At 37.3% G+C, this 27,678-nt stretch overlaps 1 protein-coding gene across 1 annotated transcript in view; it reads left to right on the plus strand.

Moving 5' to 3' along the window:
* The first annotated feature begins 20,173 nt into the window (after positions 1 to 20,173).
* FBXL13 (F-box and leucine rich repeat protein 13) overlaps positions 20,174 to 27,678 on the plus strand; it is a 212,442-nt gene continuing 204,937 nt past the window's right edge. Inside the window, exon 1 of the mRNA XM_043967586.1 lies at positions 20,174 to 20,344. Coding sequence (XP_043823521.1) covers positions 20,174 to 20,344 — 171 coding nt within the window. The remainder of the gene's footprint in view (positions 20,345 to 27,678) is intronic.

Genomic DNA, 27,678 nt, shown 5'->3' on the forward strand with positions numbered 1-27,678 from the left:
TCTTTCAGGATCTCCATTTAACCATCTATTTGACATTTAAAACTCTTTTCACAACCTGATCAAAGCTTAACTTTCCAAGGTTATTGTTCCCCCAACTAAGAGGGTCTACTTAAGGCTTCTTTTCCACGATTCCATCTTCTGTCACCCCGCTATAACCGCAGACCTAGAATGCATTGACCTCCAAAGTCCCCTGGCTTCTTTTAAAGCATCACTTCTTTCCTGATAAATTCAACTGCTACTGCCTCCTCAACTAATTTACCTTGTATTTTTGTGTGTATTCTTTATATCTGTGCATATTGTCTTTCTATTGAATGTAAACTTCCTAAAGGTTTTCACTGTGTTGCACTTCTGACTTGTTAGTTATATGAACTTCCCCCCACTCCCACCTCACTCCCACCTCAGTATATACCTGGTACATTCGTTATTCTTTACAAATTGGCTTTCCTATTAGAATGTAAGGTCTTTTTTTTGTGTGTGTGTGAGGCAATTGGGGTTAAGTGACTTGTCCAGGGCTACACAGCTAGTAAGTGTTGGTGTTAAGTGTCAAGTGTCTGAAGTCGGATTTGAACTCAGGTCCTCCTGAACCCAGGGCCGGTGCTCTACCTACTGCGCCACCTAGCTGCCCCTATAATGTAAGCTCTTTAGGACAGGGACGAATGGTGCTAGTAAAATAAATAAACAAACAAATAAACAGATAGATAAATAATAAGTAGCATTTACATCAAGCTTTAATTTGCTTTTCATGTATTAAATCATTTGAACCTCACAACAACGCTAGGAGGTAAATATTATCATCCTCATTTTACACAAAAGGAAACCGAGGCTGAAAGACGGTAATTGACCTGACTGGGATCCACACAGCTAGTAAGAGTCTGAGGCAGTTGTTGAACTCAAATCTTCCTTACTCCAAGGCTAGCACCCCACCTGGCTGTCTTTTTGCGCCCCCAGGGCTTAAGGCAATGCTTGGCACACAGAAGGCGCATGCGCCCACGGCGGTGGGTGGGGTGGGGGTGGGGGTGGGGCTGGAGGTGTTCCAGCTGTGGGTTGCCAGGAGCAACGGGAGGTAAAAGAGAACCTCGAGGCTGCGGCGCGCATAGTGTGGTGCGAGAGTGCGAAGGCTGGAACCTTCGCCTAGTTGTCCTCCTGTCTCGGCTTGTCCCAACCCACTCGGGCAGGCCCCAGCCCGCCCGGCACGCCCAAAGATGGCCTGCCCTAAACGATGCCACCTTCAAGAAGAGGAAGTACTTCAACCAACGCTACCCGATCCGGGTGTCCGAGGTACTGGGGCTGTGTCGGGAACGCCGTGACCCGCCGGGGCGGAGGAGGAGCGGGGCTCCCATCCCTGGGGTCGCCCACAACCCTCCGGACACACCTGTCCCGACCCACCACGTGCTGTCATCCTGCATTTCTCCTACCAGTCACCCTCGAGTCACCCTCAACCTTCTCAGACCCTAAGCTTTTTTAATACCCTTTAGTACTTTTTCTTTAGTTCCTCGTTCTTTCTCTGCCACGACCACCTTGTCATATCCATCCCTCTGTGTGGCTTTGGGCAAATCACAACCTTTTTGGACCTGAGTTCCTTCATCCGTGAAATGATGACTGAGGTCCTTTCCAACCTCCTAATCGATGATCCCATGTTCTTCTCTGTCCCCCTTCCTCCTTTTGGAAATCTGCCTCCCCATATTATTGATCTAATCTTAGCCTTTTCTCTTAATCACCCACGTAGCCTTTTATATCAGGCAGCATAATAAGGTAGAAGGAGACTAGGCAGCATGGTATGGTGAGGAAAGAGTCAGAAAAAGATCAGGGTCTCTGTACGTTTTACAAATAAAAATATAATGTATAATATATACTATATATTTATATATTAAATATTATTACATATAATCATATATATATATAATAAGCATGTCTGTAATCAAAACTTTCATCAGGTTTGGTGTAAAATTAGTCATTTTGGGGGTTTTTAGAACACATTTTCAAAGGACCTTGATAACTCATATTTTCTTTCAGTCATCTGTCTTACCATAAAAATGTAGCCTATTATTAAAAACTTAATATATCTGTTGCGTTATGTTTTCATTTTGTATCCCTTCAATGTGTTCATAACACCTTATACAGATAAGAAAGAAGGCATAGCAGCTGGGAATGTCTTTTTGGTTACCTTAAAAGGTGTCATTTATGATCTTTTGTTTCCTTTTGGAATCTTTCCCTGCCTCAGAGAGCTTAACATTCTATTCCAGAGTGCTTTAAAATTTGTGTTACCCCCTGAGCAGACTTCTCTATGCTCTTGGTTAGGTTCAACCACCACTCTTGGCATCCTTTTCTTAAGTGCCATATCCTTAGTATTTTAGACATAAATGCTTTAATGCAAAGAAGTCACAGTCAAAATGTCTGTAGATCCATTTTATTTTCTTTGCTTATCATCTTTTGTCCAGTCTTATCTAGAAATTCACTTGAGATAATCTGGCTTAGCTGGATCTCATCTAGAGGGAATGATGATAACAATGGTGATGATCATGATATCTACTGATATTTTTATGTGGCTTTTTATATGGCTATATATATAACCATTATCTAGTTTGTTCTTCAAATTCTGTGATGTATGCACCACAAGTATTAACATCTTGGAGCAACTAGGTGACACAGAGGATAGAATACAGGGTCTGGAGTCAGGCAAACCTAAATCCAGTTTTAGACACTGGCAATGTGACTCTGGGTAGGTCACTTAACCTCTGTTTGCTTCAGTTTCTTCATCTATAAAATGGGAATGATGATGATGATGAAGAAGATGATAGCACTTACCTCCCACAGTGATTGTGAGGATCAAACGAGTTAATAATTGTAAAGTTCTAAGCACAGAGCCTGGAACATAGTAAGTGCTATATGAATGTTAACTATAATTATTATTATATGCACAATCAAGCAAAACTAATTCCCATATTGGCCTTGTCCAAAAATGTATGTCTCATTCTGCATTTTGAGTTCATCTTTATCAAGAGGTGAATAGCATGCATCATTATTAGTGAAATGATTGGAATAACGCCACCTGCTGGAGACTTACTGTAGAAGAGTTCCGCCCATGAAGCAAAGGTCTTTGAGGGCAAGACCAGGAGTCTTTTCTTTGGCGTCAGGAAGTGACACGGGCTAGTGGGAGGAGGAAGGAAGAGACTGGCGCTTGGTCTCAGGCTCTTTCCTCTGGACTCTGGTGGACAGCGGAGCTAGAAATGTGCTCTCCCTTTAATAGATAGGAATCTAGGCCTTTCTCTCTCTTTACCAAATTCTTATTCTCCTTAATAAATGCTTAAAAGTCTAACTCTTGCTAAAGCTTATAATTTATTGGCGACCACTCCTTAGATATTTTAGACAGTTTAGCTAGAATTTTAGCTCTTAACATTAGCCCTCTTGAATAGTGGTTGGTTATTGCATTGATTACGATTATTAAGTCTTTCAGAATTATCTTTACAATATTATATAAATTATTATAAAATACTGTATAAATTTACACTATATAAATTGTTTTGTTTCTGCTCACTTCATTCTCATTTCTTTAGATCCATTCTCTTTATCTTTTCTTACAGTAAAATAAAATTTCATTACATTCATATACCATAATTTGTTCATCCATTTATGGTCCTTTTCCTCTTTTTTTGACCTCTTTGGGTTTATAGGCCTAGTATCAGTGGATAACAGAGTATATACAATTTTGTAACTTTTGGGGCATTATTTCCAATTGCATTCTAGAATGACTGGACCAATTTACAGATCCACCAGTGGTGCATTAACATGTCTGTTTTCTCATAGCCCTTCCAACATTTGTTATTTCCCACGGTTTTCACCTTTGCCATCAAATCTGATGGGTTTGAGGTGCAACCTCAAAAGTTGTTTAATTTTACATTTAGCACTTTGCTTGTATGTCTCATTGCAGTTGTCACTTAGAACTCTTGAGAAGCAGCATGGCAAAATAAAAATAACTCTAGATTTGGCATCAAAAGACCTGGGTTTGGGTTTTGGCCCTAATACTTTCTAGTTGTGTGACCAGGGACACGTAATTTAACCTATCTGATCCAGTTTCATTATTTATCAAAATCTGGGTTTGTGAAATGCTAAGTTAAATGAGTTGTTATTTTTGCCTAACTTTAGGCAAAATTGTAAAGTAAGTAAATTTTGTCTTTTGGCTCATAGCCTCCTCTTTTGTCCATCTTCTTTCACATTCCCTTCTATGAGAATTGGAATGACTCTCCTTGCTGGGAGAGATATTGCAGGGAAGCTCTGCCATGAGGAGAAAGCATGTGACTTGGAAACCATGTGACTTTGGCGTCCAGAAGTTACCCGGTGTCCAGAAGTTGCATCTATAGAACCACCCATGGGACCTGTCAATCAGAACTACCAACCAATTAGTTTGGAGGTGTGTGTGTGTGTGTGTGTATGTATATGTGTATGTGTATGTATGTGCGCGTGCGTACACACGGCCCTGTTTCCAGTTTCACAAGGGGGATTCTGGGAGAAGCCCCTGAGGAGGGCTATTTTGGGTTCCTGACCTCGGCTTGGCGGGTCAGACACGGGTCTATTAGGTAGTTAGAGGTAGTTTGCTTTTTACTTCTCTCTCTCTCCTCACCAACTTCTTATGCACTTTAATAAATACTTAAAAGTCTAAACTCGTTAAAGCTTCTAATTTAAGGTGACCACTCATTAGATTTTAGACATCATAGCTAGAATTTTAGCCTTTACACTTCCTCTCTTCTCTGAGGTCTCCTTTGTCTCTGATATATTCTTGTGTGAATTAGTTCAGCGTATTAACCTTCAGAGTAGTATTTGCATTTTTTAAAAGGCTCTGGGAGAGAAAACCAAAGAAGTGAATGTATAATGGGAGATACTTTCAGTTAAGGTTCTCCCTGGTGTGTCACTAAATTATATAACATAGGCATACACTTACTCTGCCTACTTGTAAATTTAACTAATGATAAGGTAGCTATTTTCAGTGTAGTTTTTACAATAAAATCAAAAGTAGTATATTGCTTAGTATACTTACTTCTGTAATGATTGGAATGATGCCACCTACTGGAGACTTACTATAGGAAAGCTCCACCATGAGGAGAATGCCTCAGAGGGCAAGGCCATGCGGCTCTTCCTTGGCATCAGGAAGTAATGTTTGTGCATGGGTACTGTTTATCAAGGCTACCAGCCAATCAACTTGAGGAGCCTCCCATATTCTGGGAGGGGACAGGAAGGAGGAAGGAGGGCCTGCGCGGAGAGGTCTGTCTCTTTTTGGTTCCTGACTTCATGGTGGTGGTGGCAGCGGTGGCAGAGGACTTCACAGGAAAATTGAGGAAAGATAGGATTGCCATGCTGTTGGAATTCTGTTCTCAATCTTTCTCTTTCTATCTTTCAATAAACCCTTAAAAACCTAAACTCATTTTATCAGTGATTTTAGTCAGTTTCCCCCAAAACTGGGGCAACAGATTAGAACCCACATTTAGAATCTTAAATTACACACTTCCATAGCTATGAAAATAAAAATGCATTCTCAAATTAAAAGAATGGAATAGAGTTTTGGAGTTGTAATCAGGAAGAACTGTTCAAATTCCACTTCACACTTTTATTAGTTATGTGACCTTGGGAAAGTCAGGTGGTACAATGGGTGGAGGAAGCACTGGACCGGGAGTCAAGAAGACCTGACTTCTAGTATAGCCTTAGACACTTCCTAGCTTTGTGACTCTGGGCAAGTTATTTAACCTCTGTCTGCCTCGGTTTACTAATTTCTAAAAAGAAGATAATAATAGCACCTATCTTCCAGAGTTGTTGTGAGGATAAAATGATATGATATATACTTTATAAACCTTAAAGTGCAATATGTTAGCTATTATGATCATGGTTATGATTATGATTCTTTTATTTAACCTCTGTAGGCCTCAGTTTCCCCATCTGCAAAATTAAAAAATTGGACTTGATGGTTTGTAAGGTGCTATTGAGCTCTAAATCTATGATCCTATAATTCCAAATTTAGAATGTAGTTTGATGCCTATTAAAAAAAAGAAATCAAGGTACTTAACCAAAAATTGTCCAGCAGAGGGAGTATCTGAATTGTTGGTAGTCTGTTTCAAAACTTATGATTTGTATTGAATCAAAGTGCTCATATACTCAAGTGCTTTATAGGTCCTTTGGAATTAGCATTTCTAAAACACCAACTATATTTACATATTTTGAAAACAGGGAAATTTTCAAAATGTAATGCAGATTGGGTTAAAGAGATCTTTTTGGCATCTCTGGTGTTTTAGCAAAACAAGGTGATTTGGAGAAAGAAAGTGTAAGTGGTTGGTTCAGCTGAGCCCCTCAGAGCAGTGGTCATCACTCAGGCATCACTTCACAACCAGGGTTTGGCCTTCAGCTTTTTTTGACTCATGACTTTGATCTTATTGGTTCATTTACTTGGAGGTAATGAGGCTTTGGTCAACTGATCAAGCTAATCAAACTCACAAGTCATTGATGGATATTCTAAAATGCAGATTTTTCACATATAAGGAGAGACACCCCTGGAGAGAACTGGTATCCATATGGCTATTCAGGTCACTCCTAATGAGTGTACCTGGGAGACATAATTACAAAATGACAAGTTTCCATGATAACTATGGAGTTATGGCAAGGGGAAGTGCATGTATTTAAGAGAAATTTCCACCAAGCTAGTAGAGTTTGATGGATTTACCTTCATTCTCGGGATATGGGATGGGGAAAAGAGTGGTCTTGGAGAGCGACAATGTAGTTTAACAATTGCCTCACTAAAAAAAAAAAATCATCAGTAAAATCATTTACCAAACTCCTTCCCCCATCTCTTCCCTGTTTTTCTCTAATTCCAGCAAAGTAACCTCTTCCTCCTCAAATTTTCTGTGGACCAAACATCTCCTTTGCACCATATCTCACTCTTTTTGTTGTTAAGTCATTTTCAGTCCTTTCTGACTCTCCAGGGTTTTCTTGGCAGAGATACTGGAGTTGTTTGTCATTTCCTTCTCTGGCTCATTTTACAGATGAAGAAACTGAGGCAAACAGGGTTAAGTGACATGCCCAGGGTCACACAGTAAGTTTTTGAGCACAGATTTGAACATAGGAAGATGAATCTTCCTGACTCCAAGCTTGGCATTCTATCCACTGTGCTACATAATTGCATTCTCTTTTTCATAATGGTAATTTGTGTACATACTTTTTTTTTTTTTTTGGTGAGGAATTTGGGGTTAAGTGACTTGCCCAGTGTCACACAGCTAGTAAGTGTTAAGTGTCTGCGGTTGGATTTGAACTCAGGTCCTCCTAATTCCAGGGCCGGTGCTCTAACTACTGTGCCACCCAGCTGCCCCAGTGTACATACTTTTTTGGGGGATAAGCTCCTTGAAAGTGGCATTCCTGTCATATCTAGAGCTGCAGCTAAATCTTCCCTTTAGCCAAAGTGGTTTACTGGAAAGTGGCATATTTGTTTCTTTTTCCCCTTTCTCAGCCTGTTTCTGGTACCTATTACCCTGGAGTCTACTTCATCTTCTCTGTTTCTATGTCTTTCCATTGAGCATTTGCTTTTCATGGTATCATAGATCTAGCAGTGGAAGGCATCTATATCTTTAAGTTTCCCTTCCTCCATGAAGTTTTCCTTGGGTGCCCCAGCCCTTGGTGGTCATCTCCTCAAAAGTCCAGTAGCATTTATTTATTGTTATTCCTCACCTGGCACTTATTTTTTCATGTACATATTAATTTTGAAGCCCTTCCAGGGCAATACATGCATCTTAAATTTTTTTTTCTAGCAACTAATATGATTTTGTAGATAGAGTTGGTACTTAACTCATTAAATGTTGATTGACTATGGTGATTTCCACCAACAGTCTTATCAAACAAATGCTAAAATGTTTTGAATTTTGTATCCTACCTCTCCCTTTTGGCCATTCTCTGGAAAAATTAATAATGAGTAATGAAAATGTTCAAAAGGTGGATAATAATGATGAATGATGGAAACATTTCTGAATAAACTAATAACCCCTTCAATATGTGCATTAAGAACAAAGGTCAGGTTTTTATAGTCAAGGTTGAGGTATTTGCCATTATACTGTGAATTAAAAAATCAGAATAGCTAATATGCCTCATTAAATGTAGTAAGAAGGCATAACTAGGATACAGGTTGGTGCAACTGGAAGTTTGCCCTGGAACATCCAAATTTACCATTCCCTCAGCAGTGAAAAAACAACATAATACCTGGTTAGCATAAAGAGTGAATTAACATGGGATGATACAAATGGTCAGATTTTCTCCACATCCTCCTTGTTCACAGAAATTATTCCCTGGCTATGCCTTCCTTCACTTCCCCCACCTCCCTGTGTAAGTGGTCTCCCAAAAGTGGTCTTCACAGAATCCCTGGGTCTCTCTGTCCACTGAGGTTCCTAATGCCCTGGCTTTAAAAGTTGATTTAAGATAAAGCAAAACCAAAAGAATGAAAAAAAATTTTTTTAAGTTGATTTAAAGGTAAATTTTATGTCTTTTATCTAAGACATAATTTCCATTTTCCATAGGCAAAAAAGTTGATGTAGTCTGCTAAGTTATATCTCTGGGTACTATATTATTTTAGCCATTATTATATGGAAAATTGTGTAAGAAGCCTTTGCTGTTTGGTTGTATAGATCGACCTTAATATTAACCTGATTAATGTCTGTATTATTTATTTGGTGGGTGGTTTCATAGTTTACCTGTACTTCTGAGTAAGAGCTGTTAATTATTGGTTATATTATTTATTCATATTTTAAGCCATCAAAAAATTTATTGTTGATCCTCTGAGTCTGTCGTCATATTGATCAGTAGCTATCAGAAAGATGAATGGCAACTTTATTTTCTCTTAAGCAGTAGGTTCTAAAGAGGTTTCATCTGAGCTATTTTCACACACATACACACACACACACACACACACACATTAACATACCAGGCTCTGTCTCTTTGATATGCCTTTCACTTTGTTTTCTAGAAAAGCAATGAGTCAGATTTCCATTATTTTTAAATAAAAAGAAACTTTTCATATTCTCTTATTTAGCTACAGTACCTTTACAGTTTACAAAGCATTCTCACATACATTTAGTCTCTCTTTTTTTTGGGGGGGGGCAGTGGTAGGATGGGTGTGGACTTGTTTTGTTTTGTTTTTTGGTATAGGAGATTCCCAAAGACAAAGGCTACAGAGGGTAGATAGGCAACTCTTCTGCAGTGAAGAATATTAGAATTGCCTAAGGTATTGAGAGGTTAAATGACTTACCCAGGACATTGAGTACATGTGTTAGGTCTTACAGCTGGCTCTCTACCCACTATGCCAGGCTATCTGATGTGTTCTCTGAATAACCTTGTGAAGTAGGTGGCACAGTCATTATTATTTCTATTTTACATATGAAGCCTTTAACAGATCACGAGATAAAGTGATTTGTTTAAAGTCATCCAGCTAGTAATGGACACAGGTGGGTACCACACTGCTTCCTCCCTTTAAAATTCACCTCAAAAACCCATGTCTTTCAGGATACTTGTCCTGAATGTTTATTGGGTGAGGATTTTACCCTAAGTTCCACTGATTGACTGCATACTTCTTTGTTTTCCTTACTAATAACAACTTATGGAAGGGGAAAAGAATAAAAAGATGAGGCATATTGTTTTTCAAGTAGAAAGAAGCTTATAGAGATCAGAGATCATGATTTTGCATAATTGTATGATGATTAGATTTTAAGGAATTCAGAAAATATTCTAAATATTTAGAACTTAATATTCTAAAGTATTCTAAATAGTTCTAATATTCTAAGAGATTTTAAGATATTCTAAATATTTAGAATTTAACTTTTTTGAATGACATTTTTCCAAGTAGCATAGGCATTAAATGTTTCTAAGTATAGGCATTTAGGAAAACAAATCCTTGATGGATTCCATTTGAAAACTGTTCCCTTCATTATAGGTCATCTTCTATTTCCCTTACTATAATTGTTGTTGTCCAATCATATCTTTCAAATTTAGTTCCTTCTTTGTTCCAGGTTTGGATAGCATGTGAATTAGAAAGTATAAATGAAGAGTTGCTGGTATAGTCTTTCATAACTTTCTATCATTTGATCTAAGGTATTGTAAGGGCCAGATTTAGTATGGGAAGAGTTAAGTGGGAAGCTCCCCATAGTATTGTGGTAAGGAAGGAAACAGCCTCTTTCAAAAAACAAAACAGGTTTATTAATGGGAACAAGTTTAAAACACAAGTGAGGTTAATAGAGCTAGGTAATCTAAATCTCTGGGTAAAAAGGCCCCAGGCACCCCAAACCTGCCTCCAGCCCAGCTAGCTCCAAAGAGCCAGCTTTGCCTCAAAAAACACAAACTCACCACCACCCGAAATCTGTAGCTCTAAGAAGAATTATCTTGTAGTCTCTTTTGTTTTGGTCCGAAGGTAAGCTTCTCTAACTGACTACCTTCCTTCCCCGTTTCTCTCAGAACACTCTCCTCAGAAAAACTCCCCTCTCCCTCTTCCTCTAACTGCTTCTAACTGTCCCTCCCACTGGAAGGGGCGGTTCTCAGTCATGCTGAGTCTCCAATTGGCTCAGCACACCCACATGGGCTGTCCCCATTATAATCTGACCAGGCCCGTATGGGGAAGCTATTAGGGAAGGCTTAGTTACTTAGTTCCAATAAATGTTCCCTGTGGTCAGAGTTCCTCTTGTTTGTTCAATTATCTTCCAAAGTACATACCCATCTTCTCTTAGGCTTTTCAAGCTTACATTTTTTTCAATTTGACCATAATGAAGCAAAGATAGGGTTATGAAAACCCCAAAGCACAATTAATTCCTTATAGTATCCTGTGTACATATAGTTTGACTATGATGAAATTACCTTCTCTTTATTTTTAAAATAGAATAACACAAATCTTATCTAAACAAATGTTGAAAACTAAAATAAAGAAAGAAAAGAAAAAAATATAGAATAACACATAGAGAACAGGGAGTATATCATTTCAAAATTTTATTTTAAGAGGGAAGGTAAAATAAGTTTTGATCTGAATAATTTTATTTTAGTAAAATATATATGACTGAAAAAACTCAATAAAGGTTTACAAATAAAAATATGTTTATATTTTAAAGTTTTGAGTTATCATTTGATTATGTAACTTTTAAAAAATTAAAACAGTATCCTCAAAAATAACAATATTGGGACAGCTAGGTGGTGCAGTGGATAAAGCACCGGCCCTGGATTCAGTAGTACCTGAGTTCAAATCCAGCCTCGGACCCTGGGCAAGTCATTTAACCCCCATTGCCCCGCAAAAAAATAAAAAAATAAAAAAATAAATAAAAATAACAATATCTTATATTTGGAAGGAATACAAGACAAATCTCTTGCTAATACAAATGTCTTTGATTTGAGAAAATATATTCCATTTCATTTTTTTTAGGCTCTATTCAGTGGTCTACTCATTTCACTCCCAGAGGATCCACTGACATTTTTAGAAAAAAAAAAAAAAGATCATGGAACTAGCTGGAAATGGGCTTGAAAATATTTTATGGTATATATTTCTCTTTCTTTGTATTCATTAAAAACAAACAAACAAAAGACCTTATGATGTATTAGAGAGGTAGCAAGGAAAGAACATTGGGATAGGAAGGCAAAAAACCTGGGTTCTAATTCCTGTTCTGTCACTTACAAGCCAATCGACCTTGGACAAGTTACTTAACTTCTCTTATTCATTTCCTCATCTGTAAAATGGGGATAATAATGCATAGGAATGTCCTAAGAATCAAATGAAACGTTAACATTCAACAAGCAACTACTGCATGTTCAACATTATGCTAGGGCTGGGTAAGATACAAAATTTAGATAAGACATGCATTGCCCTCATGGTTTACAATCTGGCAGAATATATATGAATATTTTGTAAGCTGTAAAGTGCTACACAAAGGCAAAGTATGATTATGGTTATTTTATCTTAATTTTAAAATTGTCATTCTTAGTAATGGGTAACTTCATTACCATATCTAAGTTTGTAAAGACTCTCTAGACCAGGAGTTCTTAACTATTTTTATGTCATAGGTGAATTTGGCAAGTCTGGTGAAGCCTAGGACCCTTTCTCAGAATAATGTTTTTAAGGGCATAAAATAAAATATACAAGATTGCAAAATAAATCAATTATATTGAAATAAAAATATAATGTTTTTTCCCCATCAAAGTTCTCAAAACTCTTGTCTGTGGACTTGAAGTTAAGAACCTCTGCTCTAGACTATGGTGTTTCATAGGCCCTGAAGAATTAAAGCACTAAAGGCAATATTTATTTGGGGATTAATGAAATATTTTTCATGAAAACTTATTTTATGCATGTTTTATTATTTTTTAAAAAGGTATATTTGATTGATCCAGCCATGAGACAGAAATTTCAAAAGATAAAAGAAACCTTCCTAGGACAGTCTTCTCACCTTGATGAACAACTGGTAATTATTATTAACTAAGTATATTAAAATCTTCATCTTTAAATTTTCTTGATAATTTTAAGGACCTAATTAGATTCTAGATTTTCTAGGAGGCTTCTTATCAATGTCAGACTGTTTATGAAGACCTAAGTAATAGCATTGCTTAAAAGGTGAAGACTAAAAAGTGCATCAGAGAAGTCACTACTCATATTTCTCAGCCCCCTGTAGCTACAAAATCTCAAAGGAGGTCAGTATTGTAGGCAGGATTTTTTTTTGTTTTGTTTTTTTGTTTTGAGACTGGGTCTTCCTGTCTTACCTGAGATAAAGAAGTAGCTGGAACTAGTAACCAAAAGTTTACATTGGGCCAATGTGCTGAATACTTGCAAGCTTGACAAATGTTCAGCTATGTTCAGCCAGACCTGTCAATCCTGTGAGCTATACCATTTGAAGACCATCAGTTAACATGGGGAAAAGAAGCTGTTTAAAATGCCAGATTATTTTCTCCTTCCCTCCTTCCTTCCTTCCTTCCTTCCTTCCTTCCTTCCTTCCTTCCTTCCTTCCTTCCTGCCTTCCTGCCTTCCTGCCTTCCTGCCTTCCTGCCTTCCTGCCTTCCTGCCTTCCTGCCTTCCTGCCTCCCTGCCTTCCTGCCTTCCTGCCTTCCTGCCTTCCTGCCTCCCTGCCTCCCTGCCTCCCTGCCTCCCTGCCTCCCTGCCTCCCTGCCTCCCTGCCTCCCTGCCTCCCTGCCTCCCTCCCTTCCTGCCTCCCTCCTCTCTCCCTCACCAGACTGTGAGCTTAGTTCCAGACAACACTGGCGCTTCAGATGATTCAGAGGCTCTGGGGGTCTCCTTCTCTGGTGAGGCCTTCCTGGGACTGGATCTGTGTCAGGGTGACTGTGGGGTTGGGCTCTCCTGTATCAGCACGGCAGCTCCCTCCTTCTGACCTTCCAAGTTGTTCTTGGTTAGAAGATGATTTCAGCACATTCTTCTGTGAGTTTTGCTGCTCCAGGCATTTTCCTATGGCATTCATGAGTTTGAGAGCTCACTGCCTTTTCCCCCCACCATCTTCTAATATCTTTGATTTGTATTTGTGGTCATCTGGTTTGTTTTAGTAAAGAAGCCTCAGTGAAGGCTCATGAGCAGTGGATTTAAAGAGACAACTACCCCAAAAGCACCAGGGATCTAGGGGTCACACTGGAAGGGGTCCCAGGACTTTATAGATTTTGTCACTTGGAGCCCATGACTTCACTCTCTTTTCCAGACTTCTATAGCTAAGATTGCCAATAATGTGCCATTGGAATGAGTTACTATTGAGCTATATGCAAACAGGTTTCCAAAGACAGTGAAAACTTCAATGTGCTTAACGCAGGAGAGAAGGGAACATCAGGATAGTCTGCTTTCACAGAATCATTTCTAGGTTAATGTTCTAGAGTGGTGACTTCACACACCATAATAGCACTGGTGGCAAGTCTATCAATAAGGAGAAATTTGCTAATGAGAACTTTGATCCTAAGCACATTGGTCTTACACAAGGTTTCTTGTGCGTGGCAAATGCTGAGGCTAACACAAATGGATTCCAGTTTTTCACCTGTACTTCCGGGGTTGATTGGATGAATCGCAAGCAAGTCATCTTGGGCATGGTGAAAGCAGGCATGGACACTATGAAATCCATGAAACATTTCAGATCCTAGAGTGACAAGATCAGCAGGAAACTTATCATTGTTGATGACTGACAATACTCCTAAGATTATTGGTTTTGTTTGTTTTTATATTAACTACCAAACCTTTCCTTCTTTATTTGAGGAGAGCACCTCCCCATCCCTTTTACATGCTATGGTTTTCTTTTCCTTGTGCAAGTCTGGCTCAACTGAATATTTAAGTTTATGATTATGAAATAGAAATAAACTAAAAAAATGGGCTGGGATAGGAGATGAGAGGGTCTGTATACATCTATCTATCTATCTATCTATCTATCTATATGTCTCTATACATCTATATGAAGTTTGAGCTACAAAGCACTATATGAACATGAAATATTATGAGAAAAGTTATTGATTCTTAGGAGCTACAGCCAGAAGAACCTCTCTGCTTGCTGCCAGTATTCCATGGGAGCAGTCTTTAACTACTGAAGCTACCATTATATCTCCCATTCTCGTATTCTGTTCTCTTAAGTCCACACACCCACTACCAAGAGCACCCACCACTTAGCTTGTCCCTACAGTGAAAGAGAAAGGTCAAGGAAGAATCTCTTATCATTGATGTATCAGAAGAGGGAACAGGAATCCCCTTTCATTTAGCAAGGAGAAAGGCTATATTAACCCCAGAATACATTAGAGTAAGGAAGAGAGAGAGGATGGGAAGAAGAGGATCTGTTTCTCAACACTGGGAGAGAGGGGAGATAAAATAACTTCTTACCACTGGGAAAGGAGGGGCCAATAGGATAAGGGGCTTCTCTTCTAGAAGAAAGGGTTGCAATAGATAGAGTTCTGGTCCTAAATTGGAGCCAAAGGGGCATTTTCTGGTAGAAATAATAAGAAATACTAATACCATAGGTGAATTGTGATAAAGCTTTTTGTGGGAAAACCGGGAACATAGACAATATTTATAACACAGTTTCTATGAAATAAACATGTTCTAAGCCCCAATAAACCAATTTACAAGCAAATTTTTGGAAGACAATTCTTTTGAAAGTTGAGGACTCCCTGTACTCTCATTCCTTTCCCTTTTACAACCTCTTTCTCAGTTGCACTTCCAGCCAAAAGTAGCTCCCACAGTATTTCACGGAACACCTTAATGAAAGACTTGGCATGTTTTTTGAACTAACTGGAGTTTGGCAGGTACCATATAGTGAACTTCCTTATATCCATGCCAAGGCAACCCATAAAATACCATAAGATTTTCTCTACTTTTGTCCAACTTGAGAACCTTGTACCCTTAACATTAAATATTGAATTCCTTCATCTTAGTAAATAAAGAATGTAAGATTTGGCAGCTAACAAAAAGCCGTAAATTTCTCCCACCTGAGAAGGAAACAGTTTAGGACTCTTGGTTAAACTAGACTCTCTTGAGCCCTCTGCTACAAAAGGGATTCAAAGTGTTTTCATACCTGAACACAAGAAAAGTCTAGTTCATATTGTGCTTCTGCAAGTGGATGGGGTAGTGTTTCAGTGAGTATCTAAAAGAAGCACATAGGGCCACAGAATAATGAAGCTGGAATAAGATGGTTGATTCCAGGGCAGGGACTGTCTGCCCTGTGCTCTGATTTTAAATATTTTAAGCATCAATTTATATTGTCATACAATATAATATTAGTTGATGATTTTTACACCCTTGTGGAAATACTATCCTGATGGTATCTCTCATTTCTCCTCTATTAAATTTAAAGCATTTGTATTCACTTATTGATTACTGAGAGGCTTTATCTCTAGTTTTTACACACTGTGAATACCAAAATTATGCTACTACAAAACCAACAATGTATATATCTTGTGGATTTAAAAATAATTCACTATAACAGATTTTCACCTCGAGTCGGCATGTGAATCTTCCTGAGGATCATGGCAAAGCCTTACTAATGCCCAAATCATGTATTTTTATCTTTTGGAGGTATTTTGTATTTGTTTTTGAATTTAGGTTTTTCCTCATCTGAGTTCAGGATATTTCAAGCTAAGTAATTCACCCCAGAGTAAACAAAAAGGTGTAAATAAGGAGAAACTAGAAAGCTTCCAGCCTTCCTCATCTAGTTTCCTATTCTTTCCTTCATGATGAAAATTAACTATATTTCCTATTAGACTAATGGAAAGCACCAGACTATAGCAGAGTTGTGCTCTTATTCTACATCTAAGTACATGTTATTCTTGAGAAAAAGAGATTTATAGACTTGCTGGTTTGCATAGATAAAAAGAAAAATAAAGGCAATTATATTAATAAAAAAAGAGCTGGGTTTTTTTTTTTGAAGCACTAAAAATTACCAGCATGTTTATGTAGTACTAACAAAAACAAGGAGGAAATTATTGACATTCTGTTCAAAATTACTAGCAAATACATCAAATATCTGGGAATTAGTCTATCAAGGCACATTGGGAAGTTTTATAAATAGAACTTCAAAACACTCTTTAGAAACATAAAGGAAGGGGTAGCTAGGTGACATAGTGGATAAAGCACTGGTCCTGGATTCAGAAGCACCTGAGTTCAAATCTGGCCTCAGACACTTGACACTTACTAGCTGTGTGACCTTGGGCAAGTCACTTAACCCTCATTGCTCACCAAAAAAAGAAAAAAAAAGAAACATAAAGGAAGATTATGAGAATTGCAATGACACCCCTTGCTGGGATAGATAGTTCAGGGAAACTCTGCCATGAGGATAAAGCATGTGATTTTAGCATCTGGAAGTTGCCAGCATCCAGAAGTTACATCTATAGAACCACTTGTGGGACCTGTCAATCAGAGCTACCAACCAGTTACCTTGGAGCTGTGTGTGTGTGTGTGTGTGTGTGTGTGTGTGTGTGTGTGTGTGTGTGTGTGGACAGCCCTGTTTCTAGTTTTACAAGGGGGATTCTGGGAGAAGCCCCTGAGGAGGGGTATTTTGGGTTCCTGACCTTGGCTTGGCAGGTGGGATGCTGGGGTCTATTAGATAGTTAGAGGAAGTTTGCCTTTTACCTCTTTCTCTCTTCACCAACTTCTGATGCACTTTAACAAATACTTAAAAGTCTAAACTCTTGCTAAAGCTTCTAATTTAAGGCAACAGCTCATTAGATTTTAGACATCATAGCTAGAATTTTAGGCCCCTTACAAGATTCAGTTAAGTAAAGAAATAATTGGGGACAGCTAGGTTGTACAGTGGGTAAAGCACTGGCCCTGGATTCAGGAGGATCTGAGTTAAAATCCAGCCTCAGACTCTTGACACTTACTAGCTGTGTGACCCTGGGCAAGTCACTTAACCCCCATTGCCCTGCAAAAAAAATTTAAAAAGAAAGAATCATTATTCATGGTTGGACTGCACCAGTGAATAAAAATAATGCTATCTAAATTGATTTACAAATTTAGTACCATAACAATAAAACTATGAAGAGGCTATTTTGCAAAATCAGATATGATAATAAAATAGATTTGGAAGAAGGGTTAATAATTGTAAAGGAAAGTACTGGAAAAATAGGACTAAAAGGACCTAACATTGCCAGATTTCAATTTATACTAGAAATCTATAATAATTAAAACCTTTTGTTTTAACATTAAAATATTTTAAATGTGTTTTAATTTAAAACTGTTACTGGTTTAAAAAGTAGAAGAGTAGGGCAGTGTAACAGACTAGATAAGTAAGAAGGAGAAGCTAATGAACACTACATTCAGTGTCTGCTAACCTCAAGAACACAAACTATTGGGGAGAAGGACTCTTTACAAGACTGTTTAGAAAAACTGGAATATAGTTTGACAGGAGGATAGTTTAGACCAGCTTTTTATATCAAATATGAAAACAAACTAAAAAGAGAAAAAGAATCTAAAATCATCACACAATTTTGCTGTTACTGTGTACAATGTTCTCCTTGTTCTGCTCACTTCACTTAGCATCAGTTCATGTAAGTCTTTCCAGAGTTTTCTGAAATCTGCCTGCTCATCATTTCTTATAGCACAATAGTTTTCCATCACATTCATATACCACAACTTTGAACAAATACTTTTCAAAAGAGCAATAATAATATAAAACTCCTCAATAATCATAAAAATACTTTAGATCACCAATGATAGAAATGCACATTAAAACAGTGGCAAAGTTTTACCTGTCACTCATTGAAGTGGCAAATTTGGTTAAGGATGGAAATAATGTCAGAGAGACTTCAGGAAGAGAGGTACATTAATACAGTTTAGTTTGTTGAGATTATTGAGTAAATAGATGACCTAACAGTTTGATAAATGTAACTGTATGATTCCAAACCGTTTTCCAGAATAATTATACCAATTCATAGCTATAACAGTGGTCTATTTAATGTTCTCATCATCCTCCAGTCCCTCTAATATTTGTCATTTTCCCCTTTTTTCATCATTGTCCCTCTATTATTGACTCTTTTTAAAAAATAATCTTTGCCAGTTTCATGGGCATGAAGTGAAATCTGTGTTATTTTAATTTGTATTTTTCTTATTATTAGTCAGACTTTTTCAGTAGCAATCTGTTTTTCTCAAATATTCGATAGCTCCCTCATTTTGCATATCTTGACATTCAGTCCCTAAACAGCTTCAAAATTATGTCATCTCTATCATTGATTTTCTCCATCTTCAGTGGCTCCACTCTTGGATAAAATAGAAACTTCTACAATATAACCCTTCCTTGCCTTTTTAGCAATTTCATATTCTTCCCCTTGTGCACTCTTTATTCCAAACAAATTGTCCTATGAGTTATTTCTTGTACATGACATTCTATCTTGTGTTACCATGCCTAGAACATACTTCCTCCTCATATCTTAGAATCTCTGACTTCCCTTAAAAGGCAGCTCATGTGCTACCTGCTACATAAGGCCACCAAGGAGTTCAACACTGTAAGTGCTTAATAAAGCTTATTAACTGATCCATGGACTGACATGTACCACAAGCTCTGAAGATACCTAGGTGGCACAGTGGATAGAGTGCTGGACCCAGAGGCAGAAAGACCTGAGTTCAGATCTGACTTTAGAAACTTACTACCTGTATGACCCTGAGCAAGTTGTTTAAGCTCTGTTTGCCTCAGTTTCCCTGTCTGTAAAATGGGGGGTAACAATTGCACCTACCTACTTCCCTGGGTTGTTGTGAGTATCAAATGAAAGAAAAATTGTAAAGCATTTAGCACAGTGCCTGGCAAATTGTATGCACTACATAATTGTTAGATATTATTTTTAAAAGAAAAATTTTAAATATTTTAAGGAAGGGCAGCATAATTGGAATAAGTGTATGTCTTCTCAAGGTCACTATTCTAAATGGAATGGTGTAACTATTCTAAATGTAACAGTGTCCACTTAGGTGCATAAGGTCTAGTATGTTGTACTAAACTCCCTTTATAGTCACGCTATATTTGATAAAACCCCGTATTAATGCTATGGTAGGTGTGGGTTGGTATTTCTCTGAGATATGAGTATATGGGCTAGGAATGTCTATGCTTAATTTTGTTAATTTAATTTAAAATATAATATGATTTTCCCTTTAGTTGGATAATGAATTGTAATAAAAAAATCTCAATCACATCTCGATAAAACAATTTATACTTCCAGTAATTAGTGATTTTTTCATGTCATGTATCAGTTTTATCACATGTGACCCAAGGCAGATTTCTTAAGATTCTTCTAGGTGTCAGTTTTTTCTACTTATTAAAAAAGGAGTGTTTATTAGATCAGGAGTTCTTAACCTGTGGTCTCTGAACTTGTTATTTTTGTGTCTTGATAAGCATGTTTAGTATAATTGATTTCCTCTTTGTTTTATTTTATGCACTTAAAATACTATTCTGAGAAGGGATCAGACCTCCAAAAGGGTCTTAGATTATCTCTAAGATTCCTTATAGGTTTTTTAATAATAAACTTTTTTATTTATAGTTTTGGGTTCCAATTTTTCTCTCTTTCCTTCCCTCCCCTCTCCCCTCCCTGAGGTGGCAAACAAAGATTCCTTACAGTTAAAAAAAATCTGAGAAACTTTGGAAGTGTTCTATGATTTCTAATGCCAGAAATAGTATGTCTGTGAAACAAAGTTGAATTGCATTACAAATAAAAGTTATTGTTTCTACAACAGAAAATGGCTGACCAAGAAAAAATTATAAAGGAAAAAAAAAAGGAAACTGGACAGATTACAGAAGATGGTAATTGCCTCAAAAGATATCCATCAATAGCCACCATATCATCCTCCGAATCAGTAGCAACACCTGCATTTGATATTTCAAAGTTACCTGAAAGAGTAATAGTACAGGTTAGTAAAAATTCTTGTAGGTTTCAGTCAGTTCTTTTTTTCCATGTGTTTTTTAAAATGTGGATTTTAATTGTGTGATGAAATTTGTATTTCCTACTGTTAGTTTATAGTTAGCTTTTGGGGACCATAGAATTCATTAAAAAATATCAATGAGTAGAGTATGAACCTGATATTTAAGAATACAGAAATTATGTCTACAAGTCAGCAAAGGGAGCTAAGGGTTTTTCTCTTTTGGTTTGTTTGATTTTTAAAGTGTTTGATATCATTTGATGTACGGTGGGTTCTGGAATTGTCCAACATCAGTTTTACCTTGTTGCATCTTTAATTTTGTTAAAATGTTTGTATTTTTTCATCTTACATTGTCATCTCTTAAGGATTGAGGCTGTGTTATACAGATTTATATATCCTTAGTGTCCATAAATCAGCAGTGCTTTTTGATTTGGATAATAACCTATATATTTTTTATTTTGTGGAATGTATAAATTCTATTATGGAAGATATAAAAAAGACAAAAATCATCTTATTCCTATTTGTGACAATTTTACATTATATAAATCTGTGTACTGAATTTATATACCTTTCAAAGTAAGGAGACATGAGTTATAATTATGACTTTAGTTGTTTAACCCTTTTTACATTTTGTTCATACATCTATATTCTAGGAGACAGTTTTAAAAATAAATATTTTAATCCTTGTCACTAAAGAAACTTTCTCTGGTCCTCATCTTTCTCTGTCTGTTCATCTTGACAGTCTTTTACTTGACTTTTAACTCCTTCTTAAAGTGGGGCAGTACTTCCAGAATGTACTGTCCCAAGCTTCAGGGGGTCTAAGGTGGTGTTTAAGGAGGGGCAGGTTCTTCACTTACCTGGCCTGTTCTCTGGTCTATAGATATCCTCAGGCCAACTTGTTAATTAATCAGGCAGTAAAACTTTGTGTGCTCTGGTTGTTAGCTCCGATGAACTTGCTCCCCTCCCCTACCTGGGCCATCACCAATCAAGGCTGCTTCCTGGTTTCTAGCAGTGGTAAAACAATCGAGATCTGCCTCAGTGCCAGAAGAGACCCCTGTAATCTCCCCCTCGCCAACCACTCAGCCCTCTCACTAGAAAGTGAGCTTACTTCCAGAAGATGCTGGCGCTGCTCCTGATTCAGAGACTCTGGAGGTCTCTTTCTCTGGTGCAGCCTGTCTGGGGATGGATCTGTGATGACTTGACCTGGGGGTTGGGTTCCATTCCCACCCCAGCACAGTAGACCTCTCCTGCCAACCTTCTAAATCATCTTTGGCTGGAAAATAATCTCACCCTGTCCTTTTGTGGCTTCTGCTGCTTCTGGTATTGTCTTTTGGAATTATTTGAAGGGATTTGGAGGGATTTGGGGGAGACCTCCGAGGAGTCTTTTCTAGCTCTATAAAATAATTTTTAGGTAGTCAGTTACTTTAAATGGAATTCTCTTTCTATCTGTTGCTGCTGAGCTTTTTTGGTCATGTATAGAAATGCTGGTGATTTATGTGGATTTATTTTATGATCTGCAACTTTGCAGAAGTTAACTGTTTCAAGTAGTTTTTTAGTTTTCTTTCTTCCTTGCCTATTCTAATTCCTTTAATTTGTTTTTCTTCTCTTATTGCTAAAGCTAACATTTCTAGTACAATATTAAATAATAGAGGTGATAATAGACATCCCTGTTTCAAACCTGATCCTACTGGGAATGCCTCTAACTTATCCGTGTTACATATAATGTTTGCTGATGGTTTTAGGTAGATACTGCTTATTATTTTAAGGAAAACTCCATTTATTCCTTTGCTCTCTAATGTTTTTAATAGGAATGAGTGCTGTATTTTGTCAAAAGCCTTTTCTGCATCTATTGTGATAATTATATGATTTTGGTTAGTTTTGTTATTGATGTGGTTGATTATGTTAATAGTTTTCCTAATGTTGCATCAGCGCTGCATTCCAGATATTAATCCCACTTGGTCATAATGTGTATTATCTTGATGACAAATTGCTGTAGTCTCTTTGCTAATATTTTATTTAAGATTTTTGCATTGATACTCATTAGGGAAATTGGTCTATAATTTTCCTTCTCTGTTTTGGCTCTGCCTGGTTTAGGTATCAATACCATATTTGTGTCATAGAAAGAAATTGGTAGAACTCCTTCTTCACTTACTTTTCCAAATAATTTATACAGTATTGGAATTAATTGTTCTTTAAATGTTTGGTAGAATTCACTTGTAAACCCATCTGGTCCTGGAGATTTTTTCTTAGGGAGTTCATTGATGGCTTGTTCAATTTCTTTTTTAAAATGGGCTTATTTAAGGATTTTATTTCCTCTTCAGTTAATCTGGGCAATTTATATTTTTATAAATATTCATCCATTTCATTTAGATTATCAAATTTGTTCGCATACAGTTGGGTAAAATAACTTCTAATTATTGCTTTAATTTCCACTTCTTTGGTGGTGAATTCACCGGTTTCATTTTTGATACTGGTAATTTGGTTTTCTTCTTTCTCTTTTTTTTTTTAAATCAAATTAACTGAAGGTTTATCTATTTTATTGTTTTTCATAGAACAGCTCTTAGTTTTATTTATTAATTCTATAGTTTTCATACTTTCAATTTTATTAATCTCTCCTTTTATTTTCAGAGTTTCTAATTTAGTATTTAATTAGGGATTTAAAATTTGTTCTTTTTCTGGCTTTTTTAGTTGCATGCCCAATTCATTGATCTCCTCTTTATCTATTTTATTCATGTAAGCATTTAGAGATATAAAATTTCCCCCAAGAACTGCTTTGACTGCATCCCATAAGTTTTGGTATGTTGTCTCATTGTTGTCATATTCTTGGATGAAGTTATTGTTTCTACTATTTGTTGTTTGACCCACTCATTCTTTAGGATGAGATTATGTAGTTTCCAATAAATTTTCAGTCTATCTTTCCATGGCTCTTTATTACATATAATTTTTTATTGTATCATGATCTACAATCATGATTTCTGCTTTTCTACATTTGACTATGAAGTTTTTGTGCCCTAATACATGGTCAGTTTTTGTGTATGTGCCATGTACTGCTGAGAAAAATGTATATTCCTTTTCATCCCCATTCAGTTTTCTCAAGAGGTCTAGCATATTTAACTTTTCTAAAATTCTATTCACCTCTTTAACTTGTTTCTTATTTATTTCGTGGTTAGATTTATTTAATTCTGAGAGGGGAATTTAAAGATCCTCCACTAATATAATTTTGCTGCCTATTTCCTCTTGTAACTCATTTAACTTCTCCTCTAAGAATTTGGATGCCATACTACTTAGTGCATATATGTTTAGTATTGATATTGCTTCATTTTTCTGTGATACCTTTTAGCAAGATGTAGTTTACTTCCTTATCTCTTTTAATTATAAGATCTGTTTTTGCTTTTGCCTTGTCTGAGATAAGGATTGCTACCCCTGCTTTTTTGACTTTAGCTGAAGCATAATATATTCTCCTCCAACCTTTTACCTTTACTCTGTAGGTATCTCTCTGCTTCAAATGTGTTTCTTGTAAACAACATATTGTAGGATTTTGGTTTTTAATCCACTCTACTATTCACTTGTTTTATGGGAGAGTTCATCCCATTCACATTATGATTACTAGCTGTCTATTTCCCTCCATCCTATTTTCCCCCTTTGTACTTTTTTTCTTCTTTCACCCTATTCCTTCTCACCAGCATTTTTCTTCTGACCCCTGCCTTCCACAATCTGCCCTCCCTTTTATCAGCCCTCCTCCCTTTTCTTTACCCTTTCCTTCCCTGTTTCTGCCCTCCCTTCTGTCAGTGCCCCCCATTCCCCTTATCCTTTTACTTCCCTAAAGGGTAAGATAAATTTCTTTATCCAAATGACTGCATATGTTAGTCCCTCTTTGAAACAAGTCTTATGAGTAAGGTTGAAACAATTCTCACACCTCCCTTCTTTCCCTTTATTGTAATAGGGTTTTTGTACCTCTTCATATGATGTAATTAACCCCATTCCCCTTTCCTCTTCTCCTTGTATACTCCTTTTTTCACCCCTTAATTTTCTTTATATCATCACATCAGAGACAATTTATACCTATGCCCTCTATGTATATACTCTTTCTATCTGTCTAAATAGAGATACTCTAGTTCTCAAGAGTTATAAATATTATCTTCCTGTGTAGGGATGTAACAGTTTAATCTTATTGAATAAATTTTTTTCTTGTTTACCTTTTTATACTTCTCTTGAGTCTTGTATTTGAAGGTCATATTTTCTGTTCAGTTCTGGTCTTTTCATCAGGAAACATTGAAAGTCCCCTATTTTATTGAATATCCATCTTTTACCCTGAAAGAGGATGCTCAGTTTTCCTGGGTAGTTGATTCTTGGTTGCAATCCAAGGTCCTTTGCCTTTTAGAATATCATATTCCAAGCCTTCTGATCCTTTAATGTTGAAGCTGCCAGGTCCTGTGCAATTCTTACTGTGGCTCCTTGATATTTAAATTGTTTCTTTCTGGCTGCTTGCGGTATTTTCTCCTTCACCTGATGATTCTGGAATTTGGCTACAATATTCCTTGGAGTTTTCTTTTTGGGGTCTCTTTAGGGTTGTGATAGGTGAATTCTTTCAATGACAATTTTATCCTCTGATTCTACAATATCAGGGCAGTTCTCCTTGATAGTTTCCTGGAATATGGTGTGTAATTTAAAATTCTAAATGTGGGTTCTAATCTGTTCCCCCAGTTTTAGTCAACTACTAATCCAGTCAAATCAGCCAGTAATCCACTCAGGTGGGCTCCTATCTGCTAAATCTTATCTATCACATTCCATTATCTTGACAATGGTATCCAGACTCTTTTTCTGATCACGGCTTTCAGGTAGTCCGGTATTTCTCAAATTATCTCTCCTGGATCTCTTTTCCAAGTCAGTTGTCTTTCCAATGAGGTATTTCACATTTTCTTCTATTTTTTTCAGTCTTTTGATTCTGTTTGACTGATTCCTGGTGTCTCATGGAGTCATTAGCTTCCGTCTACCCAATTTGAATTTTTAAGCCATTGTTTTCTTCAGTAAGCTTTTGTACCTCCTTTTCCATTTGACCAATTTTTTCCCCCATTTGGCCAATTGTATTTTTTAAGGAATTGTTTTCTTCAGTCAATTTTTGTGCTTTATCTTCCATGCTGTTGATTCTTTTTTCGTAATTTTCTTATGTAGCTTTCATTTCTTTCATTTTTTCTTCTACATCTCTCATTTGATTTTTTAAATCCTTTTTGAGCTCTTCTAAGAAGAGCTTGGTCTTGAGATCAGTTCATCTTCCCTCTTAAGGATTCATAAGTGGGCATTTTGAGAGTATTGTCTTCATCTGAATCTGTGTTTTGGTCTTCTCTGTTGACACAGAAGCTCACAATGGTAAGGGCCCTTTTCTGTTTCTTACTCATGTTGTGGCTCATTTATTTATTTATTTATTTATTCATTCATTCATTTATTCATTTATTTATTTATTTATTTATTCATTTATTTTTAAAGTTGATATCTTGGAGGCAGCTAGGTCGCACAGTGGATAAAGCACTGGCCCTGGATTCAGGAGGACCTAAGTTCAAATCTGACCTCAGACACTTGACATTTACTAGCTGTGTGACCCTGGGCAAGTCACTTAACTCTCATTGCCCTGCAAAAAATGAATACATAAATATATAAATACATAAATACATAAATACATAAAATAAAGTTGAGATCTGCTCTTGGGGCACAGGAGCCACTGTTACAAACTTCTTGTGCTAGGTGATTGGGTCCAGGTCACTGGATTTTTGCTGTCAGGCTTCTGTGGCTTGTGGATTCCTCACTGCCCTGGGCTTGCTCCCTGTGCTTGCTCCCTGCAGCTGGGATGACTTGGCCTTGCTGTGCCTTTCCTGTGGGTGGTTCTCTAGTTGGCAATTTGCCCTCTCAGCCAGTGTTGGCAGGTCTCACAACTGGCCTGCTGCGCCACCAGCCTGCTGAGCGGGGACCAAAGGGTCTCAGTTGCTGTGCTGTGGCCAAGAGCCTCCTGTTGACTTGCCCAGATCTGCTCCACACTGCACTCCCATTTCACCCAAGTGAGACCAAGCTTTCCTGAAGTCTTCCAAATTATCTCAAGTTGGAAGATTGTGTCTCTTAGTCTTTTTGTAGGTTTTGTAGTTTCAGAATCTGTTTAGAGGCTTGATGTAAAGTTGTTTTTGAGGGAAACTTGGGAGAGCTCAGACAACTACCTGGTTTCTCCACCATCTTGGCTCCACCCCCTTCTTTCTTGAAGAGGAACAGAATGATATCACTGTTACAGTCAAGGTACAGTGTTCCACCTGGGGCTGATCAGACCACTAGGAGCTTGGACCAGTCCATCTGAGTTGCACTCTCTGCAATAGAATATGAATGTTTGGCAGTTTAGATAGAGAAGGGACTTCAGTGTCCGATACCTTATCTTGCCGGGTGATTTCCAGAATCTTTCTAAGACAATTCAGATAGAAGCAATTAAGTTTCCTGGCATGGCACTCTTAGGCTGTCCAGGTTTCAGAGGCATACGACAATGAGGCCAGCACAACAGCTCTGTAGAACTTCAGTTTGTTAGGCAGTCTAATACCTCTTTTCTCTCACACTTTCCTTTGGAGTCTCTCAAATGCTGAACTAGCTCTGGCAATGCGTACATTAATGTCATCATCTATGTGTAATTCCCTGGAAAGTATATTGCTAAACTAAACAAACTTATCCATAGAGTTCATGATTTCTCCATTTGCTGTAATTGATGGTGATATAATTGTGGTGCTGACTGATGGAGAACCTCTGTTTTCTTGATAGTAATTGTTAGGCCAAAATTAGCACAGGCAGCAGAGAATTGATCCATATGTTGTTGCATCTAAGCCTCAGAGGCTACATTGAGTGCACAATCATTTGTGAACAAAAAAGTCATGAACCAATTCTCCCTTCACTTTAGTCTTGGCTTGTAGCCTTTTCAAGTTAAATAATTTATCATTAATGCAGTAGCTGACCTTGATGCCATCTTTTTCCTTGTTAAAGGTATCTGGCAACATCATTGAAAACATCATGTTAAAATGCAGGGGGGGCAGTACACAACTCTGCTTTATTCCATTGGTGACTGGGAAAGTGCAAGAGCATCATCCATTGTCCAGAACCCATGCAAGCATGCTGTAATGAAAAGAGAAAAGAGTATCAGGAGAAGGTTATAGTGTCCAAGGTTTCAGAGAGTTTAGAGATCATAAGGATTGAAAAAAAGATCATTAGCTTTGGTTAGTGGTAGATTATTGTCAGCTTTGCAGAGAGAAGTCTTGGTTGAATGATGATATTGGAAACTAGACTGTAGAGAATCAGGAAGAGAG

Source organism: Dromiciops gliroides, chromosome 5 (assembly GCF_019393635.1).
Source record: "Dromiciops gliroides isolate mDroGli1 chromosome 5, mDroGli1.pri, whole genome shotgun sequence".
NCBI lineage: Eukaryota > Metazoa > Chordata > Mammalia > Microbiotheria > Microbiotheriidae > Dromiciops > Dromiciops gliroides.